A 17,330-nucleotide genomic window follows, 5' to 3' on the forward strand; every position below is an offset into this window, starting at 1 on the left:
TGTGTGTGTGTTGCGGCAATCTCTATATGATGCTTGTCATCATGATGATTTAGATGTATCATCTTTAGAGGTGTTTTGCCACTGCTTTGGTTTTTTCAGAATAGTCTTTCCTTTAGACTATTCTCATTGTAAAAACTACTTCTTGATATAAATACAATGGTTTCACCCCAAAAAAGTGTGGTGTGTGTGTGTGTGTTGTGCATGTGCGCGCGTGCACGCGTATGCGTGTGGATGTGTGCGCAAGCGCGTTTCTGTCTTTGCATGCCAAGGATTGGTATCATCTTTTGTGGCCACAGGGAATTGTTTTGCCAAGCAGATTCTTCGTTGTCTTGGCTATCCATTGGGATGGACGGTTTCTCGCCATCAACAGGGGGATTGGGTGCTTGAAAAGCTGAAAAAGAAATTGGAATACTAGAAATTGGCTACTTGCCCACTACATGTTCATCTCCATATTGTGCAATCAATATTGGTTGCTTACATACAGTTCTTTATGCCATTGATGATGTATGGCAAGAAAGACATTACATGTTTCATGTCTTCTCTGATGGAAATTTTTAGGTGCTCAAAGAAAGTAAAATAAAAGCATCAGATTACTCTCCATGGAGCATCTATGTTCGCCAAAGATACATGGTGGTTTGAATATCTTGAATATTCAAAATTCATATTTTGGCACTTCAAGGGAAAATGACGCTGGAATTTATGCAGGGTGACTAGCCTTGGACTGCTATGTTGCATCATTTAATTTTACATTTGACTACTTGTGCTTTTGAGCATTGGCAGCCCACTCTCTGGGATTTTATTATCGGATATATTGATGGCAAAGTTAAGGAATCCCCTTTTGCCACCCGAATGTTTTCAGATTGGAAAGAGATACTCTCTCATCTTAAATGGCATGCTTGGACCTCTCTTGAAGGAAATTCCTCCTTTACATTGATCCAAGGTGCTTCCTTGCCCACTGCCATTGTAGGAACCCAGACACTCCTATTTTGTTTATTCTAAAAGGACCCACACTGTGGACGATATACTCAAGGCTGATGGTACTTTTTTACCTTTCCATTTGGCAGTCAAACAATGTGGTTTGGGGCTACACTATCGTCCCTCTGGCATTACATTTCTGATGCTTCAACATTTCGTGCCAATCCAAAAGTTGGAGCTCACTTCTTGGCTTAAGGATTGGGCTCTACATCGTCAAGGTTCATGCCGTCGCCCATTGTTATTGGATGACATCACTATAGCCAACTTGTACAAGGTTTTGATGCCTCCACCTTGGAGTCAAATAGGGCCAATCGTATATGGACTTTGAATCATAATCTTAGGTTGTGGTGGCGCAAGAGAGTGCGGCAGATTTGGAGCTGCAAATTGCCTCTTAATCAACAGGTCTTATGTGGAGAGTAATGCTTGGAGTTTTTCCTTCTGGCCAACTCCTCGCATGAAGACACATTTCTTTTACAATTTGTCGCTGATGTTTGGCTTCAAGGGAATCATTGTCTCATCTTTTTTGGCAATGCCCTGAGACTTGTGATTTTTTACAATTTCTAAATTGGCGTCTCCAGGCACAATCTCCCACTGCTTGCTTTGGAAAGCATTTATGGTGGCTATTTGGAATCTATCCACAATGACCAAGTTTTGATTTCCTCACATGGGTTCATTATTGGGGACCCTAGACTCTTTGAAAAGACAAGGATCATAGAGTCTTTGGTGATCCCACCTTTCTCCAAGTTTCACTTTTTTCAGATCTCACTACGACAATCATTTCATTATTGTCTTTGTGCTCATCCACTAGATGCTTCTGTTGACATCATATTTTATGGTCAGGCAACAGTTTTTTACCCACGCAGCTTGTACGCCACCTTGGCTACCCATTGGGATGGATAGTCACTCATCGTCAGCAGAGGGACTGGGTACTTGATATGATTAAAAAGAAGCTGGAATAGTGGAAGTTGGCTACTTGGCCATTACATGTCCGCTATCGCACCGTTCAATTCATATTGGTGGCATACATCCAGTTTAGTTGCCTTTGATGAAGTTTACTAAGCAGGACATTGCTTCCTTTATGACCAATAAAATGGAGATATTCTGGAAATCCTGCCATAGCCGGAAAGCCCTCAGGGTAGTTTCAATACATCACCTTTGCTCTCCTAAAATGCATGGGGGACTCAATATCCGCACAGGCATTGGGCCACTACCTCGGAGTAAACTCACAATCGGTACAAGTTTCTATACAAATTTTGCTCAAATATTAACCATTTTACTAGAAACCCACCTCATTTTCAAAAAGTAATTAGGAATATCTGTCTCAATAACACTTTTTGCATTTCTGGACGACTTGCACCCTATTTTCAAGAGTGATCCTATAGGACAAGCATGCGCATGTGCACACACACACACATACACACGTAGATGGAAATTATGTTCGATTATGGTATCATTTTCCTCCTTTGACCTATGTTGTATGAAACAAAACAAAAATAGAAAGTAGAACAGAACGACTTAGTAAGTAATGCTACACTTATCTTCTCATCAATACCCAAGCATAAGCTGCCATGTAGTCACAAGATAGAAAAGGAAAAGGCTATCTTGACATGTCCAAACCTAAAGACTAGAATGATTTGAAGCTCCCCACTTTGACTTTTAACCTTTGCTTTGATGGTCCTAAGTATACCAAAGCCTGATACTCGACAATGTAACGAGTATCTCAAGCAAAGCAAAGCAAACTTTCTTCATTACAATATGGTTGATACCTGTGTGTGCATTATTGTCCTTGGTGTGGAGAATTAGCATATACCTGTGTTAGGCATTGCGATAAGGCATGCATAAGCCTCGTTGTTCTCTCATCTTTGTGCAAGTAAAAGTGCTAGATCCAGCAATCAATGATTTAACTTCTTCAAAAAGACTATAATTCAAGGAAAGTCAATGTGTACAGTAGTTGCCTCTTTTAAAGCATCGATAAAGCACTGCATGGTTCAAATTATGAGAATGTGCACAAGCGAGATACTGAATGCACACCTTGGTCGGAGCAATCCGCAGCACATTTAGAAAATTCCCTTTCAAAAACCCTCCAATGCCCTCTTCTCTGCATTATTTCCAATTGCACAATTACTCTTTGAAATAACTGTCCAGAAGCAATAGAAAGATGCACCTCGATCAACTGAACAACTTTAAAAAAGAAATACCAACCTCCATATTTTTGAGAACGTAGAAGAAAAACCATTTTTGGCTACCTCACAATCCACCATGGACATAACCTGAAAGGAGTAGTTAAAAAACATTACAGCATGTGTAATTGTGAACCCTTTTCCCCGAAAAACAATCACATACATGGCATTTGAAAATTAAACTTCAAGTTCCCTGGATTGAAAAGTGTCAAAAAGTTGCCATTCTTGTCTTCAAAGATATCCACTCAAAAAACATAGGTGGCTTAAATCATACCCTGCTATGGATTAATGAAGAAAATGCTAGATAGTGGATGAACAGTCATCCAGCTCTTGCTCATCCAATTTAGCAAAGAAGACAATGTTGTATAGAAGTGACTTGCGGATTGTGTGCTATCATGAAGCATAATCAATAAAATCATGATTTTTTGCCTCGCCAAAAAAAACTGAATTTTTTGCCCTCCCCCTTCCTCTAGAGTCCATGGCGAAGAGGGGTCAACTGCCATTCAAAAGCACCATTGTACACAAACTAAAATTAGTGTAACATACTTTCCCCCAACTGCCAAGTATGAGAGCATGCTTAGCAGATGCAAGCTCAGGTATTCCACCATAGGAGCTATTCACACGTCTCCCCACCATGTCATGTCTTGCCTTAAATCTCGTAAGGCGGAAGTTATCTACTCGTTCTCCAAGTATTTCAAGTTCCTTCAATTCATGCATCCCATTCGTGAAAGCTTTCAAGATGGCATACAGTTCTTCCCAACACTTTCCAGCCCATGATCAAGCCGGCTGTCATATTGAAGAACCAGATCACCCTTCTTATAGCTTAATGTAAGAACTCTACCATCCAACCTGGCTTTCATGATTTTTGACTCTGTTTCATTCGAGACAAGAAATCCTGCCTCTGCTCCTCTAGCCTTTCCAAAACAGACAACCTCCCTGAAAAAGCATTTGCCAAATCAGAGTCATGCTCAAAATCTAACCTCCAGGAAAGCAGTTCTAGCTCAATCCGTGTGATTGCTTCTATCCCATACACTAGATGGAACAGGGTGAAGCCCGTAGCCACCTTATGAGTAATAAAGTACGCCCACAAGCCATAGCCAACCATTTTTCCCATTCACTTCCACTTCTCTCAATCATCTTTGTTATGACATTGCACAGGGTCCCATTGGTCTCGTCCACTAGACCATTGCATTGAGGGTAATACGCTTCAAAAAAATCCTTCAATCACCTTATCGCAAAGCATGACCTCTACCTCGCATCCCTTTGTTCTCAGGCTCATACGTCTAACTTCTCCTCAACTACCATCTCCATGCTGAAATTCTAAGATTTTCACTCCTATGACCTCGAGCTTTCCATGCTTTCGGCACCATAAATGCAACCGAATTTTATTTTCAGAGCAGAACTGTATTCTCAGATCATTGAAAGCAATGGTAACGAAAAGAGAGATCCCCCTTCTACCAAAATTTACTACCAATACATTCAGCCACAATACTCTCTTTTGTACATTCACGCAAGCGTCTTTTATATCGCCGATATCTCTTCCCGCTCAATTCCTTCTGTCACCTTATCCTCTGGACGTTTTCTTTTGATTCCTTTTACATCATGCCTTGATCCCCTAGACTATATAACCACTCTACCCCCTATGAATACATGATTGACTCCAACCCACATTTAATTACATAACTCTTCCCCAACTCATCCAATTGCCCGAATTTTGATCACATCCCAATGCACACAAGGCCCTGCCTCTTCCTCTGGACTCCATAGGGAAGAGAAATTACAACTACCCCTTCAAAAGTGCCCTTTTTACATAAACTAAAATTCGTGTAACAGCATCATCATTCCAAAGATACAAAGCCAAGCGCTCTTGGGCAAGTTTTATGATTTAAGGATTTTTTGTTTTATTTGATATGACTATTGTAAAGGTGCCGTACGTACGGTATGTTTTTCGACTCAATCTGTTGTATTCCTAAACTTATAGTTGCTTACAAGGGAGGGGATGCATTTGTCCACGAAAATTGCATTCCACTAGACACTTTTGATAGAAACTGCCTAAAATTCGACCTTGTCAAAAGGAACATATATAGCACTGGCAATACAGAAAAGGACTGGAATATAAATAGTAATTCAAATCTAAATAATCCAACATACATCAATATGAGCATTAACTACTTGGATATTTTATAATTTGCCCTTGGGCCCTATTTTGTAAACCTCTTGGATTTTACAAGAAAGAAGGATCACAATGGAGTAGATGGGATCGAAAGACAAGAGGGAAAAACTTACGGGGAATCAATTTGGCCTGTATCACACGTATGTATCTGTTTTTTGGATTCATAGGCCATTCTGACCTTTCAAATTTGTCTTTGGAACCTCAAACGAAGTATGACAGATATCAAATCACCCTCTCAGCATTCTCATCTTATAATCATCATTGGTCCTTCAATTTTCCAGTTAAGATGGTAGAGCTTGATACGCAAGCAGGTCGAAGAGCCCATGGGTGGGCTAGGCAAGGAGTGCACAAAGAAGGGGAGAGGTGGAAAGCGAGGGCAAGGGGGTCCTGAGGTACACAAGGGGAAGAGTCGGGAGCTAGCAGGGTAGTGGGGTGCAGGGAGCGGCATAGCATTACAGCCAGTGACCACGTTAGTGAAGGTCTTGACTGGACATTGTTCACACACTCGGACCAATATCAAGAGGGTTCATGGCAAGCTTGAGATCCTTGTGCACACTTTTGCAAGGCTTGGCCTGCAAGCACTGAACGCAGACCATAAACAGTCAATCTTTTCCCAGTGCCCTTAAAGATAGCTGACAACTGTATAATTCAGTAATCTAAATAATTCCTTCTGGAAAAAGACGAAAATGATTATGGACAGTTTTTCAGGTATTCGTGCATGCTCAACCCGACCACCTTAGTAAAGGCCTTGACTGGACATTGTCCACACACTCAGACCAATATCAAGAGGGTTCGTGGCAAGCTTGAGATCCTTGTCCACACTTTTGCAAGGCTTGGCCTGCAAGCACTGAACGCAGGTATTCGTGCATGCTCAACACGACCACCTTAGTAAAGGCCTTGACTGGACATTGTCCACACACACAGACCAATATCAAGAGGGTTCGTGGCAAGCTTGAGATCCTTGTCCACACTTTTGCAAGGCTTGGCCTGCAAGCACTGAACGCAGAACATAAACAGTTAATCTTTTCCCAGTGCCCTTGAAGATAGCTGACAATTGTATAATTCAGTAATCTAAATAATTCCTTCTGGAAAAAGACGAAAATGATTATGGACAGTTTTTCAGGTATTCGTGCATGCTCAAAACAAAATGGACCTATGTTCCCAAAACTTTATCACCAAGAAAGAGAAGTAAAAGAAATAGTGAGCATAAGTGAAATTTAAATCAAGAGGCACAAACATATGTATATGTGTATACATATGTATATGAGAAACATATGTATATGTGAAATCTTTAAACTGCAAACTACATAGCAATTTTAGAAAATGTCTCAGATATTCAAAAGACATTGACAGAGAAAACCCATACCTTTATGCGCTCAAGTGGAGCTGTCACTGTTCTTGACACAGCACCAGACAAGGCTCCAGCAAGGAGATGTTGAAAAACCTTCTGTTTTGGTCTGTCCTGAACCAATCCTCCCCTGTTATTGTACATTCCTTCAAATGCACATGCATCAAAACTGGTTAAAAACTGGGGAAGTGGGCTTGCTCTAAACAGATTCAAAATACTCTTTTGAGAGCAGAGAACAAGGACAACCATCCAGGACAAGTGGGAGAACAAATGTGTCCATCAAAGATTGTGGTATGGGAACACCAACGTTACAAAATAATCATGCAAAAATCATAGCCTTTTAGCTGTTGAATTTTCATAATATTGCTCTAACAAGAATCAACCATTTAGACAAGAAACTGTTAAAGAAGAACGCCCTTGTCTAATTGAATTGCCTTGTTTTGCTTATACAAAGGTCATTCAAAACATGTACACCGATGAGTGTGTCTTTTACGAGACCACTCTAAAACCTGATAATCCAATTTCGTGGCTTCCATCTTGGGAGTCCTAGAGCATGGGATTGAGAGCGCCTGGCACATAGGACGAGACCCTTCCCGAGAGCAGCCCCTTGTCATCCGATTTAGGGACCCTTAGGCTTGCCTTGCAGCACTACATAAACATCCAGCTCTTCAGGATCATGCCTACGTCTTGGATTGAGGGCACTTGGCACAACGACCTACGTGCGAGCAGCCCCTTACATTCCGATCTAGGGACTCTCCAGCCCACCTTGTAGCACTACACAGACGTACAGCTCTACAAGATCATCCCCTGATCTTTATGGATGAGGACCTCACACCTTTGCAGGAGGAGGAGAGGCGCACCCCCTACAGCATCAAGATATAGCCTGCAAGGAGGGTAAGTGGTCTCCCCACATAGGGGGACAAGGTCTATGAAACTCATAGCATGGAGACCTTTACCTCACTATTTGGAACTGTAATGGTACCTTATGCCCAAATCAAAGTAATTTCTCGAAGCCTTACACAGGATAAGACATAGCATTGTACACAAGGACCCATTAGAGCTAGAGCACCCTCTGCCCATCATCAGTGGATACACATGGGAGGTAGTATACCAAGACAACACCCGGGAGACAGCTTATAGGTCATCTCTCATTGGGATGATCTCCATCAATGGGACCTCTTCATAGCAATATGCACCCCCCTCGCGCATGCGCGGAGAGTTCACACTTCCTATAGACTTACGCAAGGAGGCTCAGACTTCACCATAGGACGTCATGGATTTCTCAAGTCATGAGGAAGTCCTCCTTATTAGGGACTTCAATGTGAGGACTAGAACAATTCAGATATCCATTTTGGATTTTCGCAATGATTCTATCTTATTACCAAATGTTGACATTGATAACATAAGGATGTCTCCAGTTTTCGTAGACACATGAGCATCGGTCATATCCTACAGGCATGCATCCTTGGACATGGGCAAGATACATGATCTTGTCATTTATAGTGGTCTAGACCAATGGCCCTCCTCGGGTGGATTCACTTTTTTTCAACACAGGTAGGGCTCTAGTGTAGTTGACTACGTCATGGAATGGTCTGCCTTCGCCCCGCACATCACTGATTTTGATCTCTTTTTTAGTACAACCATCCGCCATCACACGACGCACACCTCGACACCCCCCACACACTACATACCATGACGTCCATTTTGATCATATCCTTTCTCCTAAGTACTCTCACGCCTATCCACTACTTCATCTCGAGGTCATTTTCCTCCTAGAAGATCGAACCACTCTAATCACTCAATCTCTCCATGAGGCCGCCTTATACAGCTTCACACGCATTACCCGATCCACTTGCTTGCCACCATTTTTTTGTTTATGTTGTACTTGTCTTGGCTGTAGTTGCCTGCAGAGGATCCACCCATTCAGCCTATTGTATCCGGTTTTCTCAGTCTCATAGAACCTTTGGTCTTTTGAAGACTTTAAATAAACTCACTCTCTCAGCCCCGTCGCTCAGCCTCGTCCTCACCCACCCTCAACCGCGTTCTCAGCTCCTGCCCTTTGCGCGACCCTTCTGCTCAGCAACGCTGACTAGCGCTCTGTCCCGCGACCTCCATCTGCCCCACGCTCGCCTCTCCAGGATGCTACTGCCTGCCGCATGCTGTGCGCCAGGCTGCTCGACAGCCCCGGGCAGCTCTAGGCCCCCACAACAGCCCATATCTTGGCTTAGGCCAAGCCAGGCTGCTGATTGCAGCCCCCATGCCCCATCCACGGAAAATACAAGATGAATGGAGGAAAGAAAAGGCAAAGCATGACGAATGGGAAAAAGAGAAAGCAGGATGGGAAACTGAGCCTCCAAGGCAAGGTACATACACTAGGGATTGAACTACAGCAAATCAGGGACATGCAAGTGACCTCAGAAGGGGACTGCAAATCCATGGAGAAGCTTAGAGCAGAAAATGCAACTCTCAAGAGGGAGATGGCTTTAATGCAGGCCACAATGAATGGCAAACATGCTGAAATTACGCAACAGCTCACTAAAAGGAAAGAAGAGATGCTTGAATGGACAGCAGTAGTTAAAAAGAGAGCAGCAGCCCCTAAGAAGGAGTTCATTGTTAGAATTATACTATTGCTTTCAGCTCTCTCTCCTACTCTCTTGCTCCCCTACTCACACACTATGCTCTCTCTCCCTCTCCAACTCACATTTGGTATCAGAGCAGGTTGACCCTGCTCCCTGCTCCTTGCCTGAAAGCTCCCTGCTCCAAGCTCAACAGCTCGCTGCCCGTCCGTACAAGCCAATCGTCCGTACGTCGCCGAGCCGTACAGCTCCTGAGATCGCCGTCGTGCAGCCATACAGCTCCTGAGATCGCCGTACAGCCCGTCAACCCGTATAGCTCCCGTGCATTATGTACCGTCGCGCTAGCCCGTACGTGATCCGTACCGTCGCACCAGCACGTACAGCTCGCCGTCAATACTAGTACGGACTGTTTCGTACAGCCCGTACCTGTGTCGTACTGCATCGTACTGTGACGTACATCTGTACACAGACGCCCGTACCTGACTGCGCTGGGTCCATACTCCGTACAGCTATCATCCATATAGGAGCTGAACCTGTCTGTACACAAGAGGGTACCCGTCCGTACAGCCTGATTGCACATTCCGTACAGTTCCGTACTTTTGTACAGAGTGTGTCATCAGCTGTCTTCTCAAGCCTCCGTGTGCATTTAAGGTCTTCTTATAGGAGCATTTTGCAGGCATTTGGGAGTCATTCAAATTCGAGGCAGATTTTTGCTTTGCAGGCCATTTTGTGGGCAGATTTGGACACATTTTGTGTATTGGGAATTTGTCAAATTTGGGGCTTTTGCATTTGTTGCAGAGAATTGCAAAAATTTGGGGCTTTTGCAATCACACTGCAATTTTGCAATGAAATTTGGGGCTTTTGCAGGCAGAAAGCAATTTGTGCAACATTTGGGGCTTTTAGACCATTTGCCCCTTTCTGGTTGCAATTTCAAGCCACAAATTGGGGCTTTTATGGTTATGGTTATGGTTATGATTTTGCTAGCATAGATTAGTACTTTGCAAAGGGCCCTAGCACGCCCTTTGCTCCAGCCCATTGAGGCTTGTATGTGTCTACTATTTTTTAGCACATTGTCTCATGTATCACCTCTACCTCTCAGTCAGCCACCCTTCATCACCTCGTCCGGCCTCGCTACTACATACCACTCCCCCGCCCAGATCACAGCGTCCCCACCCTCAATACAACCTCAACAGCCCACCTTCATTCCAACCCCTCTCGAGATCCAATTCCCACCTGGACCAGGACATCTTAGGTCCCCACTTGATGCTTGGGACTCCCTATTGGCTAAGATACACCGCATCCGGGCCCGTCAGGCAGAGCTGACACATTACACTCAGGAGCAGGACCGATACACCCAAGAGCAGAGGCCCGCATTATACACGGGCAGGGGATCCTTATCCAGGGGCTCAGACACGACATCACACAGCTTCGAGAGGAGCTCGGACCCTCAGAGTAGCGCCTGGAGGGACCCCCGTCACGGAGATGGAGGCACAAATAGCCACGATACAATCGGCTAAAGCAGAGACGACTAGATGGGTGGACGTGGCGAAACAGGAGCCTGCAAAGGCAACCGTTTCAGCCGCCATATAAGAGCAGCAGCAGAGGGCTTCAAACGCCCTCAACATCCGGATACGAGGGATCACGCAAGATAGCACCAGCACCACTACGACGCCCATGGAGGAGGCGATCACCTTTGTGACCACCACCATCGGGGTCCCCGACCATGGCATACAGGGAGGGGAGCATGGCGTGTTGGGAGAGACCCCAACCGAGAGCATTCCTTAGTCATTCGCTTCAGAGATTCACATGCTCAACTAGCGACACTCCAATGTCGAGCTGCCCTACGAGAGCATCCCACCCTGTCCATGGACGAGGATTTGACACCACTACAGATTGAGGAGCGACCAGTTCTTCTGCAGCAGCGGGATGTTGCCCGTAAGGAGGAAAAATGGGCCGTGGTCCGAGATGGTAGGTTGTTGACCGGCACCCATCGAACTCCCACCCGTACCCCCTAGAGGGACGGGGCCTATCAGACTCAGGTTTCCGAGACCCTAGCCTGCACCATTTGGAACTGTAATGGTACCTTATGGTCGAACCCAGGGAACTTCTCGGAGCCTTATACAGGACGAGACATAGTCTTTTACACGGCAACACACCAGAGCCCAGAGCGTCCACTACCGATAGTGGCTACACATGGGAGTCAGCCTTCAGGGATGAGACGAGGGATATAGGAGGACTCCGAGGATCAGGCGGGGTCGCACTATTGTGTACAAGTCTTCCCTCGCTGGAGCCATCTCCATTGAGAGGAAGGATGCACACTCCCGATTCATGTGGATCCAGATCCGACGCACAGACACCCGTGACCTTTTCATAGCAATATGCTACTTCCCGCCAGACACATCCCACTTCGCCAGAGTGGCACGAGAGGAGGGTGAGACATCGCCATATGCACCCTTACATCAGGATATCCCAGACCTTTCAGCCCGTGGGGAAGTTCTCCTTGTTGGGGACTTCAACGCCAAGATGAGCACGCGCCAGGCACCACTCCTGGACTTCCAAGACAACTCTATCATGCTAGCAAACATGGACCTAGATGGAGTAGTATGACCAGGACCTAATCGGACCGACACGGGCCTGTTACACCATATGGACACGCGCTCCTTGATCTGAGCAGGATGCATGATCTCATCATCTACAACGGGCTTGACCTATGGCCCTCCTCAGGTGGTTCTACTTGCTTCCCACAGGGAGATTACATCATGGGATCCCCTACCTTCACTTCATGTATCACCGACTTCACTGTAGCACCACTCCCTCCAGGAGCTGATGACACATATCTATCACTGGGAAAGTGAACCTGGAGGCACTACTAAAGAAATGGCAGGAAGTTAGGGTAACACAACAAGTCCAAAAAAGATGGAGCAAGGATTCCTTGGGAGCCAAACATCTGTGACTTAGAGCAGGAGCAATACGCCTATGTGCCAAGAGTTGGCCAAAAGGAATAACACCAAGCATCACTCGCCATAGAAAAACCTATTGATGAAGAAGAATTTTGCAGGACCAAAGCTACTGCAATCTTTTAAGCCACCATTTGGCATTACAATTGAAGGACCAAAGCTGATTTCCATGATGTGAAATCCAAGGAGGAGGCATCAAGACCCTGTACAAACCAGCCACGAAGACATCGGCCAGGTCCAACTTTATCGCACTTGATATGACGGAGGGTGAGCAAACTTATCCTCTACTTCTTGGTAGACATGGTTACGCTCAGCAAGGGCCATTCAAGATTGGTCAAGTGATGAAGTTCGATTGCCCTTGGGATCCACATCCCTGGAAATAGACATGGTTACTAGGAGGGCTGGTCACCGACCTGTGGAACTTGGGGAATAGGATTTTGAAGAAGAAGAAGGGGTGGAGGAGGAGCGATGGGCACTTGGGGATTGGCCCCTACGAAAAGAAGAGCTGGCCTATGTGGAGGACTCATCCTTCCAAGATGAAACCTATGCGACAGCAGCACAAGATGATGATGGTGAGAGCTTGGGGGACATCAGCCAAGCATAAGGGGCGGGTAGCGGAACCCTGGCGATGTAAGGTCCAATCAATGAGGCGATACATAAGCTCCGACCTGGGTACCGATAAAAACCAATGAAACATCTAAGAAAGATAGTGCCAAAGGGGTTGATAATGCATTCCCAATCTATATTGTTTGCCCCCAACGAAAAAGGAAAATGAGTACCATCATCACAAAACACATCATCAACTAAAGAAATCCCTTTTGATGAAATAAAATATGAGCGCCTAGGTTTCTGCAAAGCAAGGGGTCAATGAAACATCTTTGACCAATGCAGACTCCTAGCACGCAAGGAATTCCCATCCAAAGAGTCACAAGCATGCTATTTGAGGTGAGAAAGAATCTCTTTCCAAGACAAGAACATTTTGAAAACAAAAGGACGGCCTTTAAATGTGCCATCAATATAGCCCAGAATGAAGTCCCATTGAGGGATGCCCAAAAGCAGGTGTAGTCAACTGTGAAAGTAGGTGATACATGATGGCAGCCCAAGGTTGATCGCCCTCCAAAAATTCAAGCATCATCTTCCCTTCATGAGCCCAACTATGGATGTGAATATTTACTATGTTCAAGCCACTGTGCATTTTTGGGAAACACAGATGCTCCATAGAGAGTAATCTGATACTCTTACGGCCACGCTTTGAGCCCCAGAAAGTCTCCACAAGAGTGGACATGAAAGAAGTAATGTATTTTTTGTCAAACATCATCAAAGGCAAGAAGAACTGAATATAGGCCACCAAAATTGATTGTGCAATTCAGAGTTGAACATGAAAAGGCCAAGTGGCTAGCTTCCAATATTCTAGTTTCTTCCTTAGCTTTGCAAGTACCCAATCTGTCTGCTGACAGTGAGTGATGTTCCATCCCAAAGGATAACCAAGATGACGAACAAGCTGGTTGGGCAAAACAATTACCCCTAGCCACAAAGAGCTATGACAATCTTTAGCATGCAAAGGCAAAAGCTTTGACTTTTGAAAGTTTACCTACAAGTCAACAGTTAATCCATACAAGGGTAAAGCAATATGGAGTTGCGAAAGATCGTCTTTTGTGTTCTTTGGAGTGAACAATGAATCATCAACATAAGATTGCACAAGCATGGGCTTTCTTCCATGTAGCTTTAGGCCATGTAAGCATCATTGGCCACAAGATGATCAATATAGCAAAGCATCAGATGAGTAGCCATTGCATAAAGCAAAGCACTAAGAGGGCATCCCTGTCTCGCTGAACAGTATAAAGCCTACTAATCAGAAATATCTCCAGATAAAATGCATGTTGCTTTACTATCACTGTATAGCCAATAGATAACATGTTGCATTCTATACCCAAATCCCATGATTGCATGGTCGAAATAAAACCCATTGTGCACTATCGAAAGCTTTGGCAATGTCTACTCATCGTAGTAGTACATCCTTTGCATATTCTATCCCAAATCCCATGATTGCATGGTCGAAATAAAACCCCATTGTGCACTATCGAAAGCTTTGGCAATGTCTACTCATCGTAGTAGTACATCCTGCGGGGTATACTTTGCATATTCTATCCCAACGTAGGCATTTGCAATATTATCAGTGATGTGTTTGCAACGGATTAAACCATATTGGGTAGGATGTAGACCATCATGTAGAAAACTTTTTAGTCTTTCAACCACCATTTTGACCACCACCTTATAAATGGCCTACATGAGTGTAATAGGCCGCCAATCAGCAAATGATCCACAAAGATGCTTTTTGGGAATCAACTTGACCTGAATGTGATTCCCCACTCTCTACCATATCCATTCAACGTCCCTTCCAATACCAGTACTCCATGGATGCCGCCTTCTTATGCCTAGCAAAAATAAGATATCCATTTAGTCATCGGAGATGGGCCATACATTCAGCAGACATGGGTATCTCCACCACCACCACATTCCACCAAAATGGAATTCTACAAAGAGCATCTCCCCCACTTAAGCAAAGATGGCTTCATTTAGAGACCAGCAAACCTACAAATACAGCTCTAGCACATAATACAGATAGTGATGCCCTAGCTCCCACACATCATCCCATCCTTTCCAAATAGACATGGGTCAACACGTTGCACCAAATTTGATCGTATGCACTCAACGCGACATGCATGAGGCGGAGACAGAGGAGCATGTACTCGAGATGCCCAAGATACTATGAAATCTAAGGTCAATACCAATTACCTATTCCGCTAGGGATTCCACAAGCCTTGTGTTGTTCTCTTTGTATCTCCAATCACCAGGCACTGATATAGACACATGAAACCTACAACCAGAAACATGGACCCACTATTACGTGATCCCAAATGTTTCCCCCTCTGGAGAGGCGCCCACACTAAGCAAAGGCCATAAGATGATCATGAGCCCATCCTCCACAGATATCGAAGAATAGAAAAATATATCACGAGATAGAAAAATATAAGCTTGTAGGTTTCCGATGTAATTTATCTACATTGGACCATATTTTACTCCACATTGGACCATATTTTCTCTACATTGGACCATACTTTTACCGAGAGGGGCTAACTGAGGAGTCACAACAAGACATTGCAGGGTATATTGCTGCTTTGTGACTTAAGAAAGGCATTCAATATTATGCCTCCTAGTTACCTAACATAGGGACTGCTATGCCTCCTCATCACCTGACATAGGGACTAAAGGGAAACAATATGGGCACTCGCGGCACTTATGAAAGTGTCTTAGGGATTGTCCATAAAAAGACAAAATGGAACAGAGGAGCTCATTTTCATATAGTGGCAAGACCTTTGAAAATATGTGGCTTATTTGTTTCTTCTATGTCTCTTTGAGATGACATTGTGAGCCTTGGACGATTGCATTGCACTCTACCTCTAGCTGGTTGTGCAGTCCACTTTCACCTGTCCTTTTTTTCCCACGAAAAAGACATCTATTGAGTATGAAAAAAGCCCCAAGAGCAACATGCTCAAGGCAGGAGCACACCATGCGTAGCATGATAAAACCCGAAAGAGTCAAATCTTATTCATCAAAAAAATCCAAGGCACTCTACCTCTAGCTGGTTGTGCAGTCCACTTTCACCTGTCCTTTTTTTTCCCACGAAAAAGACATCTATTGAGTATGAAAAAAGCCCCAAGAGCAACATGCTCAAGGCAGGAGCACACCATGCGTAGCATGATAAAACCCGAAAGAGTCAAATCTTATTCATCAAAAAAATCCAAGGCAGAGGTTAAACTGTCATCTCAAACCTGTAGTGACCTCCAAGGAAAAGGGACAGTCTCTCTACCCCCTGAGGAAGAAAGTCCTCCTCGCCGAAACAGCATAGAAGACCCTGCATACTTGACCAGATGACCATCAAAGTGTGTACACTGCTTTAGTCCAACTTCCAATTTTCTTGTGTCTTGCTTGTCTTTTTTTCTTCTTCTTTTTAAAGTTTGGCATGGCAGAACTTGGGTGTCAAGTGATGATTGCTGGCTGCTTGAAGACAAGCTTCAATTCTAGCTCTTATCTTCTAATAGTCATCACAAGGACAATTGGATACACATGTTTGGATCCTTATTCAAGCGTTGCCCAAAAACATAATGTGACAATAATTGCTACTGTCAAAGCTAGCCACAATATCTAGAGAGAGGCAACTGCTATAAAGCTAAAGAACATGCTGGAAGTTGTGAATAATACATCCATTTAAAGACAACCTTAAATCACTTCTCATTGGAAAAAAGACCTTATTTTAGAATGGGATGTTATGATAACAAATTCACTGTAGTCCAGCTTCCAATTTCCCTGCATCTCGTTTGTCTTTCTTTTATTTTCTTTTAAAATATGCATGGCAGAACTTAGGTGTCAACTGACTGTTGCTGGTTACTTGCAGGCAACCTTCAGTTCTGGCCTAGAATATACATTCAAGGTAACTCTTATCTTCTGACATTCATCACAAGGAAAGTTGGATACAAATGCGTTTGGATCCTTATGCAAGCGTTTGGCCCGAAAACATAATATGGTCAATGATTGCTACTGTCCAAGCTAGCCACAAGAGCAAGAAAGGGGCAACTGCTCAAAAGCTCAAGAGCATGCTGAAGGGTGTGAAGAGTTCAGCCAGACTGGGATTGAACATAGCAGAAGTTCATTCCTGTAAACAATCAGTTCTGTCTTCTTTGAAGAAAACTTCTGTTGGAGAAATTTTCATTAGATGACTCCAAGCTTCTCCTACATATGCAATGCTACCCATTGGGGTGCACAACAAGCTATTAATTTCTCGTCTCAGAATACGTAATCACAAAATCCTACATTCAACACTTGTATCTCATCCTTAACACATGTGAAAATCACTACAGGATGTTTGTACAAGATATCGAAATGCATACACACTGCAATATATTCATGTTACATTGACAACGTACCAGATGACAAAGGAAACGAAGTATCAACATCACCAAGGTCAATTACTGCTCTTCCCCAAATTTCAAAAATATCTCTCAGGTCCTTTGCAGTTGCAAGCATCATCAAGTTCCTATCAATCAAGGGAGCAACTCTTTA

The 17,330-nt window shown here is 44.1% G+C and overlaps 1 protein-coding gene across 3 annotated transcripts in view; it reads right to left on the minus strand.

Moving 5' to 3' along the window:
- Window positions 1–17,330, minus strand: part of LOC147883111 (uncharacterized) — a 114,278-nt gene that overhangs the window by 49,219 nt on the left and 47,729 nt on the right. For all 3 annotated transcript variants that reach the window (XM_087399814.1, XM_087399816.1, XM_087399813.1), the window contains 4 exons: window positions 17,195–17,304; window positions 6,695–6,822; window positions 3,178–3,245; window positions 3,007–3,073 (listed from right to left, as the gene is read on the minus strand). In XM_087399814.1, the coding sequence (XP_087255940.1) occupies window positions 3,007–3,073; window positions 3,178–3,245; window positions 6,695–6,822; window positions 17,195–17,304 (373 nt within the window). The remainder of the gene's footprint in view (window positions 1–3,006; window positions 3,074–3,177; window positions 3,246–6,694; window positions 6,823–17,194; window positions 17,305–17,330) is intronic.

This window comes from Dipteris shenzhenensis, chromosome 28, assembly GCF_047967505.1.
Source record: "Dipteris shenzhenensis isolate YYH24624 ecotype China chromosome 28, Dip_SZ_1.0, whole genome shotgun sequence".
NCBI classification, from domain to species: Eukaryota; Viridiplantae; Streptophyta; class Polypodiopsida; order Gleicheniales; family Dipteridaceae; genus Dipteris; species Dipteris shenzhenensis.